This window comes from Varroa destructor, unplaced genomic scaffold (genome assembly GCF_002443255.2).
Source record: "Varroa destructor unplaced genomic scaffold, Vdes_3.0 BEIS01000003.1, whole genome shotgun sequence".
Classification (NCBI taxonomy): Eukaryota; Metazoa; Arthropoda; class Arachnida; order Mesostigmata; family Varroidae; genus Varroa; species Varroa destructor.
This window is the reverse complement of record NW_019211456.1, coordinates 32,203,792-32,223,739: the sequence shown is the minus strand read 5'-3', so window position 1 is coordinate 32,223,739 and position 19,948 is coordinate 32,203,792. Positions and strand designations below refer to the sequence as shown.

Here is a 19,948-nt window from a genome sequence, read left to right as displayed (position 1 = left end):
CTCTGACGCAAGATATTAACAACAAACAAATATGTCGTAACAGACACCACACAAATGAGTAGGATGAAAGGGATCTGAGGAAATATCTCCTCCATTTTGTAAGAGATCCCTAAGAGTACGAGTGTATTCTTCGGAGTACTGAATATTTAATATAAAGTTGAATAGTAAAGTATGCAGGTTCATTTTTCCTCTTGAAGGACACAAAGCAAAGTGTTAATCTAAACATATAGGAATACATACGCCCACCGAACCAAAGCTCCGTTTCAGTAGCGTCTACGTTCTATGCTGCACAGATCTATAGTGCAACGCTGGGAACATGCTAAAGAGGAGGGTTAAGCCTTTATTCGAATATATATAGCAAGTTCAACACTTGTTGCAAATCCGCTTATCGTGTCACACAATCCATTGTCATACGTCCGCACAAGCAGGCAGACGGGCGAACACGGTACCTTAGTACACCCACTTAGGTTAAGTAAACCTGTACTCAGCAGCGTTCAAAGCATATACACGTCCGAGATGAATCTCAAGTACAACAATAACATCATAAGACAGCTGTTTAGCCAGCAAAATAAGTAATATTCTTTTAGCCGTCGTCTGCACCCCATCTGGCGCTGGCCGTACCGTTTTGCAGCCTACAACCTTCTGTGGCCGCAATAAGACGCACTTGCAAGACCCGTTCGGTCACTCAACCTGAGGATGATTTCCGTTAGGTGCCTCCTCAGAGGAAGATATAGCAGGATCGCTCTGACTCAAGCCGCCTGATAGACATCTGTTCAGAGTTATCCCGCCTAGAAATTTACTAGAATTTACCAGGTGCAAATTGCCCACTGTGGTAGCTTTGTGGGCTTTTCGTTTCGAGGGTAGCTTTTTACTCGAGTACTCGCCCACACTACAATCGTTAAAAAAGTATAAAAAAGATAGCTAGCAATAGGTTCACCTCGTGTCCAGCGTTCTCCTATACAGTGCAAAAGGCTTGGAGACACCGGCACAATTATAACTGAACTCCCCTAGTCTCATGCCCCTTTTCTGCTAGCTGTCTTTTGCCGCCTGCAGCACTGGACATATTGAGATTGCACAGTTAGGACCCGGTAATTGAGTGCGGTATTACGAGAACTGCCCAGTGTTTTGTGCTAACCGAGAAGGCATTTGATATTACGCCACCAAGCGGACAAAGCCAAGAACGCTCATTACAGCATACGGCAACCGAGGATGGGCAGAGCGTGACGTCAGAAATGAGCACGTGGCAACAAACTCTTTACGTAAATATATATATGACACTGACTTTAGACTGAGTGTGACATTAAGCTTAATACTGATGACAAAGTGAAACATAGAACGTTGTAAATATAGTACATAGGTGATTTTGGAATATTTCTAAATTAAGGCTATCATAGTTTATGTATTTGCTTGTTTTGGAGACAATGTATTCATATAGCTTTAGAGAACTGGGGCAGCCAGAAAAGCTAACGAAGCCTCGTACTTTGTCACGTTCTTTTTGATTATTTTATCTTGCCGAGGACATTAAAAAATAGTCGATTTCACCACCGCGATGCCTTGCACAAGCTAGAGCCTTACCCCATTCGTCATCGGCTGGCGTTGTTGAGCACTGTTGCTACCTGTGTGCTCCAAGTAGGGCTGTACTTAGGTGATCTAGACCTGAATCCAGGCGTAACCGTCGGATCGAGCGCCTAACGACGATGCCGAAATAAAGTCGAACCACAGAGAGGGTTATTTCACCAGATAATAATGCTTGACTGCACCGTAGTACTCGATTATAATAAGAATTATGGGTAAAATGAGCCTGTTCGTTTATATGAAAGCTTTGTAAACTGCGTATTATGAGTTTACTTATGATAGGTACTTCCGCAAGCATACATATGCTTTGTGCCCCCTACCTACGGTAGCGTTTTTGCGTCGATTTTAATAAGCCAATGTACTGCAATAGCGTATAGTATTCATGGATAAAGTATTGAAGTGGCTGAATATAGACAATTATCAACATTTACCAATCATTGCAAACGTTAAAATACATTGTGAGTTGACATTACACGGTTGACTTCTGAGTGGCATTTCACTTCCTACGGCCGAGCGTATAGGGCAGTTGCTTGAAGTTAGGTACACGAACCGCGCCCACGGGCCGCACGAGTGCCGATGCCGCCACCGATGACCGAATTCGACTTACGACCACAGTAACTCTAATAATGGTAATGTCAATAATAGTAATGCTAGGGTAAAGTCGAACTGGGACCAATCCATTATCGACACTGGCAGAATACGTTACCTGAAAGCCCACGCTGCTTTGTGTACCTAACCATGGGACAGATGATTCATTGGATTTAGTTAGTCATTGCAGTCGTTGTCTCGTGATTACATTACACAAAGCGTGCAGGCCAACGCCTATCGGTACTCCGACTGAAATTGGGGTAGATTTCCATCTAAAAAAGCGCTTCAGTCCGCGCGACTGCCATGAGTGAACTTTACGGAGACTTGTTCAATTGCTATTATAGCTAGCTGCCATGATCCTCAACATAGTTTAGAATTATTGCGATGTCCTAACATTTATCGTCCATTTCTGATTAAGTAATATGTCCCGTACGAGTACAACAAGGGTGCAAGCTAATGTGCAAAAAGGAAAAACGTCATTCTTTACATCGATACCTTACTCGAACATGTGATAGCAAAGCAATGTCCCCTTTCGACAACAGCAAACAAGTGCAACGCCCTAAGTCTTCTATGTAATAACGTGCAAAGTTCAAGAAGTTAACGTTGAATATTCATATCCCCACTGCATAATAAATAATGGAGTAGCTTGCGTCCTCTCACTACTGACCTGGCTGAGACAATACACGTCTCACGAAAACGTTTAAACACATAAAAGAACTTTTAAACAAAAACAACTTATTCTCCGGAATATATTCAGATAATATGGGCCATAGCCTGCATATGCTGATTAGATACAGTTAAAGAATGATTTGTTGTACTAGTCTTTAAAAATATTGGCAGACGCTTAATAAGCGCTCAGCTGTATATCAGGACTTTGCCGACCTATCTCTGCTGGCTTCTTGATGCCGACTATATTGCCGATGAAACAAATCTTTCTAGGTATTGGACATATTTGCTCCATGTTCTCTTAGATTTTTATCATTCTTGATACTGCCTACGCGCTCGCATCCATGAACGCACGAAGATACATGCCTATCATCCTAACCCCCACTATCATTCAAACGTTTGTTGCTACCGGCAGGAACAGGGGGTTTGTACGTCAGAATGCAACCTGTTGAATCTGAGTGACGAGCAACTTACTGCAGAACATTAACATCCACTGAGCCACCCCGTAGAGGTGGTATAGAAGTACCACATTTGTGGTAGGGACGCATTAGCCTGAGTGTTTTTGATTCGATTCACGATCGGAAACGATGATAGCCAGACTTCCAGTATCATACACACTGGCAATTGTTTGTGCTGCTAAAACCTTTCAACACTGTGCGCCCATCAGAAGATACAGCCCGTGCCCTCGTGTAGTGTCTGTTCCCAGCTGCACGTGGAGTTTAGAAAATGAAAAGTCCGGAAAATCAGAGGCAAATAGATTTTGCCTGATGGTAAAACAGAGCGCCGAACAAACCGTACCAACACCTGACCTACGGCTTTACAGATGAATGGGCCGCCGTGTATTTGCAGACCAATGTACTTTAAATAGGAACGCGCTAAATCGGCGTTGGTTATGTTTGTCTGTCTCTCTGTTATGCTCTTTATTGGTAACAAGTATTTGCCCGTCGATAGATACTGGGTAAAACGCGCTTTACAGAGTCGGATGTTTGTCTAGTAATCACAACAGAAAAACATCGATCAATCGAGGTCAACGACAAAGTAAAAGTGCCCTGTTTGCGTACAGTCCTTGGGTACACTAGACTTTGTCTTTTAATCACCAGTTCATAGAGTGATTCTAGTATGGCACATGTTATTGACATCGACCGTATACATGCAATATGATCAACGGAGAGAAATACGCTATCTTTCGCTCCGATCTCTTCCGTTAGTGGTACCATACACGACGAAAAGTCAGGCACGAAAAACACAACAATTCCGCTTCCGGAAGCTCCACTATCATCTCCGTAACTATTTTATTATTGTTAGTTTTGAATAGAACACCGATTTCTGCAGTTGTTTTTACTCGTGCAAAAGGAATCCCGTCATTCTGGTCAATGTTCTTCATCCTTCTTCCGGTAGGTTTTTCGGAACGCGATCCTGCTGGACGGATTCTCTGCCGCCGTAGATGAACGCATTAGCATGTCGGGTTTCCTTTAGCCCGCATTTGTGGTGCCTGGCCATTCATATGAATGGAAATGAAATCGATATTTTGCCGCTGCTGCTATCGCCGGTAAACATATGGAAACTCTTGAATAGGCTACTCGTCATCATTTTGGCCCTGTCCAATGCTCAGAACCAACTTAGCTAATGTTAGCGGCGCCAGTAATGCTTACCGCTGTTCAGGTGGCTTTATCGTACACTACGATGATGATACAAGCATCAGTCCGGTACCCCCGTTTTGACCTCGTCATCCTGCGCGGCCCCCTTTACTACCTTGTATTATTTCTTGCTTTGTCCTTCCGTTTGCGCTTTTTGCGTATCTTTAAACTGCCAACGCACTTAAAATGTCGATAGAGCAAGATTGCGCAGAAGAAGCTCATGAATTAATAGACTAGTGCTTGAACGCTGGCCGCTAAGTTGGCAGCTAGCTAAGATCAGCTAGCTGCCAACAAGGTCACAGTCATTCATTTATTTTGGGACGTATTCTTTTTTCATGCCGTTATTGCTTCAGGCCTGTGTGGGTGACCACTTAGTAAATAAGGTTATTAATAGTAATAATAATGATAACAGTACCGATGTTAGCAGCAACGATCATGGTGCTGTTCAATGATAGTAGTATATGCTGCAAATGCGCCACCCGCCTCGCAGTCAGAAGGGGTCCAAGAAGTAAGCGCCCAGATAAGGGCTTAGCACTAAACGGGGTGCCAACGCCAAGAACAATAATAACAACAACAACATCATCTACACAGACGAGCCGTTGCAACAGCAGCAAGGAAACATTCAATGCGCAGCCGCTCGGCCAACGATAAGAACATTGTTCGTTACAGCTGATGCTATAACAAATACAGACAAACTTGTGCTAAATCGCTTCGTACAGAAACAGCACGCTAACATACACACAAGTACCATACGGGACAGATGACCGGCATATCCTGTTTGTTCTCGCAAAGAAAAAACGGAGCTGAACACAATCGTGCATAGATTACTCGATTATTGTCGACAAATTCTCTAGCACACAAACGCTCCTACTGCACGTGACCTGTTTGATAGAACAGAGGCCGCAGTCTAATAAGATAAGGACAGCTGGACAAGCTGTAACATGTGCAGAGCAAAGATGCTGAACGGGAAACGTTAGTATTTTAAGTAGCCGATCATCAGATCAAGGCCAGAACGTAAAGTTTCAGTAGCAGCAAAACATAGTAACTGGTATAGTTCAATAATTGAGCTTCACTTTGGAGCGGTAAGTGGTTTAAAATGATTGCTTTGATCTAAACTGTAAGGGCTAATGGAAACTACTACGGAGGGAAAAAGTTAGGGAATATAGGGGAGGCGTAAAAGAAGAATTGCAGACTAATTTCAAATTAGTCTGAAATCGAATTAGACTCATCGGGAAACTCGATCACAGTGTCAAACTTCCTTTTTAGCGGCAGTAGAAACGGTTATTTCCGATTGCATAATGTTAGCTAGCACTCATTGTGTGTCACCTGACTTTTACTGAGTAATTATTTTTACTCGAATACTCCGAACACGGCAACGAGCTTACTATCGAAAGTTCGGTGTATGGTATGAAGCCTGAGTGTGCCTTTCAGAAGGAAAAAGGACAAGAGAACGACGGGCAAAATACACGAAGTTTATTAAAGGAAATGATCTTTGTTAGTATTTAACTTATTATTAGGCCAAATACCGTACTCCAGGCTAATTGGCCCAACAATACACACTCACGCATGAAACAGACGAATCCAGTTTCGTGTCATTGCCCCGTGAACTCTCTGGAAATTTTCCGTCATCTCCCATCGCTTTGTTCCACCCATAACCCAAATCTGTTCTGTTCGATCTTGGCTTGTTCATTGTTGACACCACGACCATCAGAGCTGCTGTTGCTTTTTACCATCGTGCAGTATTATGCATTCGTTGTTTTTAGGATATGCCATCCAGTGCAACAGCCGCAGACGCTCACCTAACATTAGTAAATACGGCTGCCATAAAACTCCCCCTTTGCATGCTTTTACTGCGTTTACTATAGCTTTTGCTGCTGCAGCTGCGGCCTTTCTGTTCTTTCAATTTCATTGAGAGTTTAGTTGTTACGCGTCGTCTCGTGATGGCTTTACTACTACTGATAGTGACCACTAGTTTCTTTTGGCTACAGTCTGGTACGAGAAAGGAGGTTTGTACCATTGCTGTTGTTGGTCTCCATCTAGAGCTGTTAACCAAAACTGTTAAATCCTGTGCGGCTGACAAAGGCTGCTATCTAAGGGCGAAACTTTAAGCGCAACTAAGCCTGCTAGATTTCGTTGTGAACCTAATTCACCTATACATACGAACCCGCAGTCTTCACCCTCGCAGCCTGCTTCCTTGTCTATTGAAATCGATTGATACTCCCTTTATCCCATATTGACCTGTATCTCCCTATCTATGCATGGATCACAGAGACCCAATTAGGTAACTTAGATAACACATATCCTTAAAAAACAAATAATTTTCCTTCTTTCTATATATTTATACACATATTTACCATTTACATATACACTAAGTAATTTTGCAAAATTTCTTCAACTCGCTTTTGAACAGACGAAGCGAAATAGCATTGGATCATTAACAAAACAAGAAATTTTCGGAAAAAACAATAACCAGGACGTCATATCAACAGCAATTACAAATCCTCTTACATTTTACCTATCCCGCTCTGTTTACATTGGCGCAAGAGCGATTTCCAACAAATAGCTCGGCGAAATTGGCCGATTTTGCCTCTGCCTTGCCTGAGTCCGTTCGATCTTTCCTCTTCCAGCCTGTGGCCGTTACGCTACGTTGTTAAGGCGCCATGATAACTACTTAGAACAAACAGAATTCTTGCAAGTTCAGTTTCTATGGCCTACCAACGTTTTCCCTATCCGTCCCTTTTCCGAGCGAAAACGTTCGTCGTAAAGGCTCGTGTTCGTCGAATCCCGTTTACAGTGAGGCTGTTGATGTTAGCAAATGTTCTTTACCTAACGACGCTTGCGCAACCTATCGGGAAACAAACAAGGTACTAGCAGTAAACTGCTGGTCTTATGGCCTCACGCTACTGTGGCGGCAATTTAGAGACTTGCTATGATGAGTTATGCGAGTTGATTGTTACCGGTCACAGTAAACGGCAGACTAAGGTATCCTTCTTTGCGTTCTCCTCGCTCAGCCCAGCTTAGCTTGCTTATCTATGCCTGGCCGCTTATCCTTCACACCAACTCGAACAACGAAGAGATGGCCGAACGATTCGTTTGCGCCTTCACCTCAATCGTCCAGCAAATAGCTAACCAGTAAGTCTTTTTCCTTCTGCTACTGCCGCGGCACCAGTTGAATCGTACAGGCACGCGTACTGTGCTTGGGTGTTCTGTATTGTATTGCACGATAAAGTAGTAGGGCAGTACGTCTGGCCATTCGGCTAACCAGTCGCCAGCTGCCCGTCGTTGTCAGCGCCATCGCCTCAGCGCCTTTTTCACCTTTGAAAATCGGCCTAACAACACTGACCCAGTTGATCAAGGTCGGTAGACTCTTGTCACAGATTGCGGCCTTTGCAATGGCCCGTGCATCGATCTTCTATCGTTCGATCGTTCAAGTCCATTTACAGATCAACAAGTGAAAGCTGTAATCTACCGAAAAACCAAATTGACGCAAGGGAACAATAGTGACAATGCAGTCACGTGATACATACTGATCATATAGAGTGAAAATAAGTTTGGGTACACTGGCTCTAAGCACCAGCGAATATATCCACATCAGATCTTAGTAGCTCTACCGTAATAGAGATTGCTTCACTACTAAATAGATACTAGTAACCTGGAAAATAAGTTGTTGTGCTTGACATCCCTAACACCGTACATATGGTTCCATCATGGCATCGTGCTACCAAAACCACAGCGGATTTCTGTGATTCTCAGCGTTTATTGATCTGTGTTCCTCTTCAACTGTATCTCTCACTATACTCTATTCTCTCTCAGCTCAAGATAATGGCGAATTGCACAGAAGTAGGCGTATACTAACGATAGTTATTGAATCCCCACGCTTTGCTCTGAGGTGTCAACCATGCGCGCTTGCCCGAGGTAACTTGTCGATTTGTTGGTCTTACTAGGTACATCTATTAGAACTATGCTACCATAGCCTTGCATACTCGCGAGCTGTGTTCTTCGCTTGTTTGTTCTTGATGCTTTACGATAACAAGCATCGCCATTACGGCTATTTTTGCCACTGATCTTTAGTTGTTGTTTTGGCAGACGCGCCGCCGCTGCCGTTGCTATCATGACCGCTGATCGTTGTGTCAATGTCAGTGCCAAGCGCATGTCTCGTCTATTGGCTGTCTTAGAGAATGTGTGAATTGTTTTTGCTGGTTGTTCTCCTTGTTTGAGCGCCCGTCCGACCAGCCCGCCAAACCCGGCGTCTTCGCCACGCATTCTTTCCTATGGCACCCTCTCTCAAACTTGTGCATCACGCATCGGGACGAAAACACGGCCAACAGGGATAGAGATTATCACAGACGTGGCACCTAGACGCCTGTCAGCATCGCCATCCTTGCCGTTGTCACCGAAAACTAATTGTTATATATATATATACCTAACTGAGCAGACAGTGGTTCGCATAGCAGCATCACGCAGAACTACAAAGTCATACTCGCGGAATTCATGCATGCCTTTATGACCGACCGTCATCGGTAACGAATGGCAGTGATATTGGCCTAACGATGAAAGCTCTTCTTACGTTCCTTCCTCGAAAAAGCACGCTTTTGTTGTAGTTCCGTTATAGAAAGCGCCGCCAAACAATCTCCTTGGCGGTCTGTCTGATTCCTTTCCCTTGAGATAGAGTGGGACATCTGTCTCGTCTCTGCTACAAGCGAAATTATTGTAATGGCTTTACAGACTGCCGCAAAAGAGAAATTTACTGAGACTTTTCAATGCTCTGTCGTTCTGTATGTTTTTTTTTAGCTAGCAGTCACCATTAGCGCATAAAAAATGTCGAAATTTCGATAACCTCATTCTTGGCTAGTATTATCTCTATAAGACATATCAGGTCATTGGGTACTGGCAGTCTGTCAGACCTGCTCGCTTCGGCATTCGGACATCCGCTCCTTCTCCGATCTTCCGAGGGCCCATAACTACTTGTTCGAGAAACAACTTCTAGATAAGAATTTAATAGGTGTGCTTGTCTTGTTAACATCAGACATCACGATGAATAGCTAGAAATAGTGAAATAGAACAAAATTAGAGAACCTAATAAGTGCTGTCCACTCATCTCGTTTGTGTGTATTTGTCTAGCTTATCGATTGCAACAAAAAAGACCTAATACTAAACACTGCTTTGCACAGACGTCCGTGACGGGTAGATATACAACTATATACGTAGATTGATGATACAAGTCACTATGAGATGATTAGCCAACCGCTGTTGGTGAAGATCTTAATCAGTGGCGCGACTTCACATAGGTCGCCGGTCATGCCTTCTCTGTCCTGTTTTGCGTAAGGAATCAAATAGCGATCTCTCTACAATCTGCAACCAGGCCAGCACGTTCGATTTATCCGCAGGCCTTATACGTTATCCTGAAATTGGCTATCGACGGTGCATTATTTTGTAGGGCACAAACGTAAAAGTGGTTGTGTAATGTGTGGCTGGAATGTGCGGTGAGCGCAGCGAAAACCTGCACGTAAAAATACGCGTCAGCCCTTCCTAATGACAGCTACAGCTGGAACAGCAGCGACACTGAGGGGTCTATGTCGAAGACAACGTGAACCTTCATCTCCGGTGGCTATGGGCCCTCATTAATAGAAATCACTGTAACGAGCCTGAGTTAACCACCATCACCGTATTCGCCAAGCCTTCGAAACCCCTGTACGTACGTGAGCTTGCTATACTAAAACGTTCGTAGAGACATCGTAGTAAGTAGCATATAGGATGATACAAAAATTTACCTCATGGGATGCACATCGTAAATCCATAGAGAGAGAAAGTAGGAAAATCCAGAGAAAATAGGTTTCCGATTGAGATCAAAATTGATTTTCAGTTTCAACTGACAGTTTATTTTAGCAGCGATTAATGTATTTATCTCACTCTATACACTTACGTTGTTCTGAGCTGTAACCTCTTCGTTACCCCACGTATTGCGGTCCATCACCGAAAACAGGCGATAATAACCCAAATCATGACGTTTGTGACCGCAAGTAGCAATGAGATCGCTGAGAACCTCATCTCAGTTTTGCTAAATCTTTCTTCGCTAAAACATTCCTTTCGTCTTCGTTATGTTTTCTATTCAAAATATGTACTAGTTAAGCAATTCGTAGTAAGCAGGACATATGCCACGTTCGTTTAAGTTACATGATAATAATTAATAAACATTTCCAATAACGTCCCCAGTACGAGTACGTATACTAGGCTGTGGTGCATTCACGTTTGTATTTTTTTAGATTAACTTTATTTGCCAAATCTACCATTGTCTCTGCTTTTGCAAAACTAACAGTGAAATAGAAACTCTCCCCGTTGTTTATTTTAAATAGCTAACTTTCTAATCGAGAAACAGAACGGACGTCCCAAAGTACAGCAACGCGGAGTCCTGTGAGACACAATATTCCCGTGCGGTACCCTTAGCACTGAGCATCATTATACAACTAAGCATATCTCGCCTATACCCGCTCGTCTAATAGCGTCTAACTCGATCTAGCTCGATCCATCGGCTCCACACAACCGTGTGCTTGACATCCGACAAATTTTCCTGTTCTTTACGTACGCACTACTATGCCTAACAGCAAGTGAAACCCTTTCAATACTGTTCGCAGGGACAAATGGCCCACCTTTCAAGGGCATACGTCTCTTTACAGCCATTACATTCACCGCAGATTACTCGTTGCCTTCACGCGTCTCATGAGAACGGAACAAAGGTAAGCTCTGACTAAGTAACGGATGGACTATGTGGATAAAAGTTGTTCACACTGTAGACGCAAGATGATCGGAGGGCAACAGAAGAAAAACCGGAAGAGAGGATCCGAGCAACTGCTTTGCCTCGTGCCGTATCGCCTCATTACTGCTCTGATCCTGATGATTAATTCTCTCGTGCAATGCGAAACTGTACAGTTTCACCACTGGGTGGTAAAAAAGAAATCAGTTAATTGGACAATGGTTTTCTCTGTTTGCTTGTTCACTGCACAGAGAACGGTAACTCCTTTAAATGCTGCCACTTTGCAGCATTACGAATCCTTGGGGGCTGTTTTTATTTCTGTTGGAGCTAGCGTCCGAGGATGTCACTGGTCCTGTTTTCGGCCGTTGATAATACGTTGTTGGTTGATGACACGTCGCAGGACACGGCCACGGCTTTCTTCCCTTTTTTTCTTTCGCAAATCGCCCAGACACCCCAGAGGTACAATGACCATTAAGGATGATTCCGGTAAGTTGCTGGAACCAGTCGATAGGAAATGCGTAACAACAACAGTTGTTTGGGAACGAAAGACTCGTGGATAAAGCCATCGTAGATTGCTGCCCCGGCAGAACCGCAGTTGTGCCTTTTGCTACAGACTTACGTTTAAGATAAGGCTTCGTTAACTAGTTAACGGTTAATTTATGGCAAAAAGCTTAGAACACTTAGGAATATGTAAAAGTAGTCAGCGGCATGCTGTGACACCGTATGCATATACGTGGAAGCTTCGTTAACGATGTGACTCGTTAGTCTATGCTGCTGAGACCTACTATGAGTATTTTTGGGCTATTCAACAGATACTACTAATCCTGATCGCGGCGAGGTTGGATCAGAATTATTGTTTTAGAAGGTCGAAACAGGCCGAAGACCGTACCAGCGTTAGCAACCCATAATATCTGCTATCCATTCTATCTCATAAAACCACGACTCGCATTATGGGGGGCATTTCGTTAAGGAACATATGAAAGACAGTTTGATCTTCCGGGTGATGCTATTGCTCTGTTCTTTGTTGGTCAACAGCCAGCGGGGCAAAAGGGCTCTTCTCGATCAACATCGAAAGCCGATCCTATCTTGACCAGCGTTCCAGCTGTTTTAGGTTAGAAGAGATTGCGGCCAATCTCTGCTTGATCCTTAACTTGACTCGGCTGGCTACCGACTTTACGAACGAGGGGTTGAAACAACCCTAGTTTATCGTTCTGCCTTTTGTCATTTTTCCTTAGTGTAGCATTTAGCCGTTGCGCCAAACAATGTTATCCTGTTTTGAGCCTCGAAAAAGTTCGAGATTTAGTTTGTTTACTTGCATAGAAGTGGCTTGTCTAACTTGCGTTTTATTGAGCTCAAATGCCATTGAATGGGAATCTGCAGGAAGCGAAAGATACTGAACGGTGAACATCGTAAAGCTTGCGTTAAGACCTTATGTTTTTTCTCCCTCTTCGAGACCTCTTGCTTGTTGCTATTTTCTGTTTTTCAACTGTTCACATGAGTGTTGTAGTCACATCTTTGTTTTTCCGGTAGAGTTAGACGCTCCATATTTCTCGCGTATTGTGAAATTCTTCTTCTTAAGAAAGGAACTATGAATAGATACAATTTTCACCGAAGGAGCTATTACGCAACAGACTATAGTAATGCGCTTCTAGTACAAGCGCGTTGCGCCGCGTGGCTTTCGTTAGTGTCAACGTATCTTAGCGTTCCCCTTCATTACGTCCTAACTGGCACCGACCGTGAATGAATCTAGTCGTAAATCTAACGAAGTAGACTCCACATTCGACGCAAATATAGAAACGGTAATATCCACGTAATACATCCGGTCATTGTTTCGAGATCGCCGTTAGCATGATCATAAAAGATTAGACATTCCGATACACCAACGATAAGCAGCTGCCAAGCAACAATTAACTGGGAGTATCTCACACAAGTGATCCAATTCTGATCTACATACATTATTGAATTAACACTGAACAACTAATAGATACAGCAGCTTTAGGCGATAAAAAGCCGGCCGCTTCTATTCAAATTCGATCAGAAACACTCCTGTACCCACCTCGATGTTGAGTTCCTCTAGATCGACAAGTGTGTTGCTGGAACTGGTGGAAGATGAGCTTTTCTCCGAAGAATTGCGACTCTCCTCTTTGACCATAACACGGTCCGCCGTACTTCGGCCTTTGCGTCGCCACTTCTTGAGATTCTTGAGTGTTGCCAGAAAGTTCCATTCACGACCGTATTTATCTTTGTTACTATTACTGTTACTGCTTTTATTGCTATTATTTCCTTTTAATCTTACACTTATCGACGAAGGGTTGGATACTGCCACATTTAGCTCGGTCTGCCCCGTACGTTTGGCGCTCAGCTCCGGCATAGTGTTCACCTTGTAGAATCCAACCCGTACGCTCATCCCTCCTGTTTTACGTCTTTTCGTGATTACTACCTGCTTTTGCTTCTATTGCCACAACTCGCGGCGTTTCTTCTTCGCCGACAACCACGGCTTTCACGTTCGCTCACAACGCGTCCCCTCACTAAGCCGTTCCAGCTTTATTGAACGCGTTACAATCACAACGGCACACACAATGTTAACGGTACTCTATACGGACAGACTTACGTACACAGATAATGGCCTGATGGGCGGCCTGTAGTTTGGCCGAAGATGTGTAAGACACGTATCGTACACCATGAGTAAGGTCACAGCAAAGTTCCTCTAGGACCAAATGGTGCACAATATATAATAGTTACTTCGGCACAGGATCAGAATACAAGCTCATAACAGTAGCCTTCCACGCTCCGTGAACAGTTCACTACGAGAGGCCGTTTTGAATGACAAATTTTTGCAGTGTCCACACGATATCCACACAGAGTGCTGAATCTCCTCTTGCCTTCAAACGACGTGGGCGTATGCCTAGGAAACAGAGAGACCAATAGATGGACGATACGCAGACGGAACAAATGGAGCCGCCGTGAAATTAATGCCCAGTCTTGTAAATCTCGACGAGGAGGCTTGGGCCCTAGCAAGCTGGCGGTCTCTTGATCCGTCGCTCAGAGGTTTGTAACTACCTCTAACAACAGGAGCAGTCACAACGGCACTCTACCGTCAGCATAGTACCGACTACGGCCTGTTTCGGCCAGTCGGCAAGGTAATCTTACCTACCTTCCTTTTCTCCTTACAGGACATTTGCGTGCAGCCTACACTACACAGCGACGTCCGGGAAGTGGTCGAGTAGTTGGGAGGCGATTACAACCGGGCAGTCCGAAAAAGAAATTTCGCGTATCAACGTGTTCTTACGGCGACATTAAAAACTAATAGTTTTTTAGAGCTGTTTTTCATACAAAATCATCACAACGACCATATTGCGCCTGGTTAGTTATCTGTCCTATTCGCTGCAGGCAACAACTAATGAGTGTTAGATACTACTGATACATAATGGTTGGCAGTGCGACATCATGCGACACGTAGGAATAAACAAGAAAAATCTAGGTTACGGAAATTAACTACTAACGACAACAGTAATTACAGATCTGCGTGTGCTATTCTGATTCGATTAAAGAAGACAGCTTATTTGAGAGAGCGTGACTATGCTATATTGTCTCGTGAGCTAAGAGAGAGGGAAGGAGAGGGCTTTTTCTACGCCCCCATCAGTGTACAATCGTTATTTTCTTGACAAAGGGCAGTTAGAATTTGGTAGTATCAGCTGTCCTGGCCACAAAAGGGGTTCTTCACGTTCAAGGAGTCTTTCGGGTAAAACGAATCGGGAAGTTTAATATTGCGCTCTATGAAATGATGGCAGTTGATGTATTACCGGTAAGAACAACAATGGTCTCGCCAAAAATAATTGGCCAGACGCTGCGTCGTCTAATAAGCCCTCAGGCGTTTAGCCTACGTAGGCTACAGGGATGAAGATATCGAAGATTAATTACGATTGCGGATTCCTAATAGTAGCTTCACGTAAACGCAGTTGATTTCGACCTGCGCGGTGCACACGCGCTGCACCGCCGTAGAAATACACATATAGAGATGGTGCGCCTGGCCAACGATGCATTGTCGAAGCACAGCCATAGAAGTGGCTAGTGGAGAACGGGAAGCCACGTGCGTTTGGGTTGTTGTCACTACTGAGGAAACCTTTTTCCGTCGGGAACTATCTCTTGCGAAGTTTTCGTCGTAACTAACGGCACTAAACAGCTCGGTACGTAATACGATTTAAGCCGAGAGCTCATGCCCCAGTTGGTCGGAGCAGTTTCTTGGTAGCAGTAAAGTGTTCCTTGGTAGGGGTCGAACGAATCACGTGCTGCTCGTACTAGTCAACAGCCAATGTACGAAGGAGTGCGGTAGCATCGATCTGAGTAGTAGGAACTATGACAAGAAAGCGATTTCACTGGAAGAGACTGGCCTATTTACTTACATTGGAATAGCGACTAGCGATACGGTTAATTTGGGACTACCGCCTGGCGGGTCGTAGATAGACACAATGATAGGATGATGAGAGTTCAGCTGAACTATCTCAACGGTTTAATGTGACCTCCGTCACATCTCCAATTATTTTAGCTGTCGGCGTCCACATCAAGTATCTGTATCCTGCAGAAATTGACGATAACTTGCTGGTCGACTATAATTCATCAGTTGGTTAGACATGCAACGGCAGTTGTCTCCCCTCCCGTCATTTTCGTTCCCTAACGGTCTGGCTGTTATATCCGTCCTAGTATTAGATCAAATGCTGTTTGTATCGAGGAAAATTGCAGTACGCATAGATCTGTATCGTTGACTGTAATTAATTCCAAAGTGGTTATAGAACAAAGTTGAATCGTGCATTGCGATCGTTGTTTCTGCCGCTTCGAGCGATGGCATTATTGCCGCGGCCGCGGCTGCAGCGACAAGCGCGTATAGATTTTTGCTCACGGCAACGTCCGACCACCATTTGACGGCTGCATATGTTCTCTCTGAGTCTATCGCGCCTGAACCTGCTTAGGACATACCCGCAAACGGCCGCGGCGCGGCGTTACTGTGCCCAGTCGGAATAGCGGCTTAGCCGGCAGCTTATTTCAATATTAAATGCATAATTTTCTCAGAATGAATATGACTCATATGTTATTGCTATTATTAGTACTAGACAATGAATAAACAAGTATATGAAATACATAGCAATTATGACGCATTTCCATTTTTTATTTCCTATGGTGCAACGTTAGTCATAACGTTTGTCAACGGAACGAAAGAACTACTATGGTTGTATCGTATTATAGATCGTAGACTATCGAGCGATGTCACTGCGATGTGAAGATTTTTCTCAATTCCAGAATCCGTACGTTAAAAACACAATTTCAAAACGACATAGATATATACGTACAGATTCCAGCAAAAGGCTGAAGGTCGCTATCATGTGATGGCGCGTTACACGGGGCATCGCTAGCAGACCAGACCGATAGACCAAAACGAGCATTTTTAGGGCTTGACCTAACCGCGAACGTCGTTCCAGCATCGCGACCATTCTCATCCTAATCATCACCATCATCATCATCATCAACAACAACAACAACAACATGCTGTCGGCATAAAGCTAGCAAATAAATTGCACTTCAAGCAACAAGTGCGTCTCGCAAATGTACATGCCGACTGTACACGTACACATACATTATATGTTTCTTAAGGCTACGATTTCATCATTTTTCCTGATCCTTAGCGCGGCCCCCACACCCTGGCGCCTCACTGGGGACTAACTGCAGCACAACAAAAGACGACGAAGAATTAATATCGAAGAAGGCCACATTTAAATTCGCTGGCGGTCGCAGCGTCGACAATATATAATGTGTGCTTGAACCCAACATGAATGTAAATCGTTCATTGGCATTGTTTCCCATACTAGTAACCGCCGCTGGCACCCTAATCATTACAACAATTCCGACCCAGAACTGAGGTCATAAAAAAGATGGCTGCGCTGGAATGGAACGGTGTGCCCTGTACTTGGATGTCCGCTGAGAAGGCCCGCAGGAGCAGCATTACTCCGTTATGGCTAGCACTACATCATAGACTTTGCGAGGCTGCGATCTCCTAGCGCTTCCTGATTGATTCGTATACTGTCTGTAAGTGTGTCTATCTGGAAGGTCATTTGCTACTTAGTTGAATAATACGGCTGCTTAAATGAGGCAGACAAACTTCACGGTCTTCACTTTCACGGTCAAGCAGCATTGCTGCGTGAGAGACTTTTTGCCGATAATAAGACATTTTGTACGTTCGTGCGAGACCCGCAGCGCCACCAAATCCGCACTTCGCCGACGTCTTCATGCCGGCCCTTAGAAACACCGATAATATTTCACACGTATTTATTGTCCCAAACGCAGGAAGTCAGTGACCGGTTGAATGGAAGCAAATGAATACTGATGAATCGATGTCCAACTTGTACTATTACAACTCATAGTCTTAGTGATACGGTTGTGCTAGTTGTCTGGCCGTAAACCGGAACGGGTGATGCTACGTCAGCTAGTAAACAGTGATCATAAATTGTCATAAAGTTGGCATTCGACGAGCTTCCAAACTGTTCTCAAAAAGCCATTTTTTGACTGCGGTAAAGTTGGTCGTTAGACGTTTCTATAGCATATCGTAGTGCGTTAATTACTTAAACATATGTGCTTATTAGTCTATATTATAGTATATGCATTCTATGAGGCCAAAGATGTTATCAATACAGTTATAGAACGCCAGCTAAACAAGATTGTTTAGAAAAAATCGTATTATAGCTCCAGGCCCATTTCACGGCCTGCTTAAGGAGCGTGTGAAAAATAACTCAATTTTCTTTCAGGAGTACAAATGAAATGTGCGAACGTCTCTATAGCTTCGTTGGATCATAACGTCGAACGCTTAGTTTACGACTATTAGGCTATGGGTCAGCTGAGGCGCGCGTCGTAAAATTTGTCCTCGGTTAAGGGCTCGTAGGCGGTTTTTGCTACGGAAAACATGCAGTATATCCTACATATCTACAGTGATATTATTTGAAGTACCGGTAACACGTCACAAATCCCATTACTACCTCAACGATTAAATGGCTTTGCAAGCTTTATACCTAGTTGGCGGTTGTGAAATAGAAATGTTTTCCGTTTTAGAAACAACGACAACGACAACAAGTTGACGTAAATACGTGAGCAGAAAATGTTGCCGTTATGTGCCGTTGTTACTATCAGTGCGTCCGAAACACTTCAACTAGCGATCTGGGAGAAAACGGTATTCACTATATTCTAACGCAGTTTCAATTAGATACACAGCTAAATGGAAACTCGGCAAGACCAGTGTAAAAAAATTGGCATGAACGGCTACGATTGTCAAATAAACCTTCCCCGTTCACCAAAACGTACGTTCTCATTCTTAAACTATAATATGGAGCAAGCAATGGTAACGGTGCCACTTACCATACGTGGCACCGTTACCAGTCATTCTCCGACATGTTCGCTAGTTAACCTTCAGCGCTGTCAAACAAGTAGCAAAAGATAACAACAAAGTCAACAAGTGTCTGTGTGTGTGTGTGTGTGTGAATAAATCAGGGCTTAAGTGTCAGTCCCGGACCAAAGGGTTTCCTGCTGTCGTATGTTCCAGAGAGTTCAAGCTTGCTCGTGCCTTGATATTATATACATTAAGAGATTTGTAGTGGCAGTACTTGTGGACATTGTTTTAATAATAGGCGCAAAGTGTTTTTAACAATGTTGAACTCTTAAAGAGAACAGCCATTGTGTTTAGGATAGATAGGGCACTGCCACCTTCGCACAGCCCTCGCCAAAGTGAACGGGACTAGCGGTTTCATCGGCCCTCACCACTAAGTCACCGCCAAAGTCACACGGCAGCACAGCCGGGGGCAGACAGACGACGGAGGGCACGCGAGCGTTCATTGAGTAGCCACCCATAACGTACGTTCCGCGCTGCAACCGTATCCGCGGTGGAGCAGTAGACCTAGCTATTGCAATGTTATCCACAGCAGCGGCAGTAATGGCTAGTGAACAAAAGCGGACAAGAAAGACAAAAGGCCAGCGGAATGTCGGACACACTGTCAAGGAAATAGATACCCGTACCTACTTTCTATACGGACGAAGCAAAGATTTATTATTGTATAGCGTTTCTTGTTCCGAAAGCAAGCCAGGCCCACTGGCCTAGTAGCACAACTATTACAAGGACGAACACTACAGCTACTAGATTCTCCTTTCGCTGTTTATTCTCGCCCAACTTTTTGCTCGTTTATGCCTCTATCCATATCTATACACACATGTGTTTCCTCGGTTTTTAATAACTTCCATTTAAAACGTAGCTTGACCTACTGTCTGCGCTATTGGATGCAGCAGAATACAGCAAAAAGAACGATCATATTATACAATGGTATAATGCTTACATAACCGATACGATTATCATTGTATTAGTTAGCGTTGCGTATGTTTTCTGGTAACGAGAACCCGAAATTGTATTTACCGGCCTTAGGTGAGACCCAAACGATGTTTGCACACAGACAAGGGTCTATGTACTTGTATTCTGGCTATAGTGCGACAATGACTAGATAATAAATAAAGAAATAAATAAGCTAAAAAGATAATGTACGGCCTGCCAATGTACGCGAGCCATTTGTCGAGCAGCGTTCGAGTTGTCAGTCGTATGAATAAATGGACGATCACTCATCCGGTAAAAAACTGATAATTGGCTTTTTCAGCAGTAGGAAATCGTCGACCAACCGTTAAGAAGAGCTACACGTCTACACGTGTC

The 19,948-nt window shown here is 43.9% G+C and overlaps 1 protein-coding gene across 11 annotated transcripts in view; it reads right to left on the bottom strand.

The window, feature by feature from the left end:
- S6kII (Ribosomal protein S6 kinase II) overlaps positions 1-19,948 on the bottom strand; it is a 156,362-nt gene that overhangs the window by 38,234 nt on the left and 98,180 nt on the right. The window contains exon 1 of one of the 11 annotated variants that reach the window (XM_086985813.1): positions 13,274-14,064. The exons of the other annotated variants lie outside the window; for them this stretch is intronic. Within the exon in view, the coding sequence (XP_086841939.1) occupies positions 13,274-13,624 (351 nt within the window). The 5' untranslated portion in view covers positions 13,625-14,064. Of the gene's footprint in view, positions 1-13,273; positions 14,065-19,948 lie in introns of those variants that run through there. 11 annotated transcript variants of the gene reach the window in all.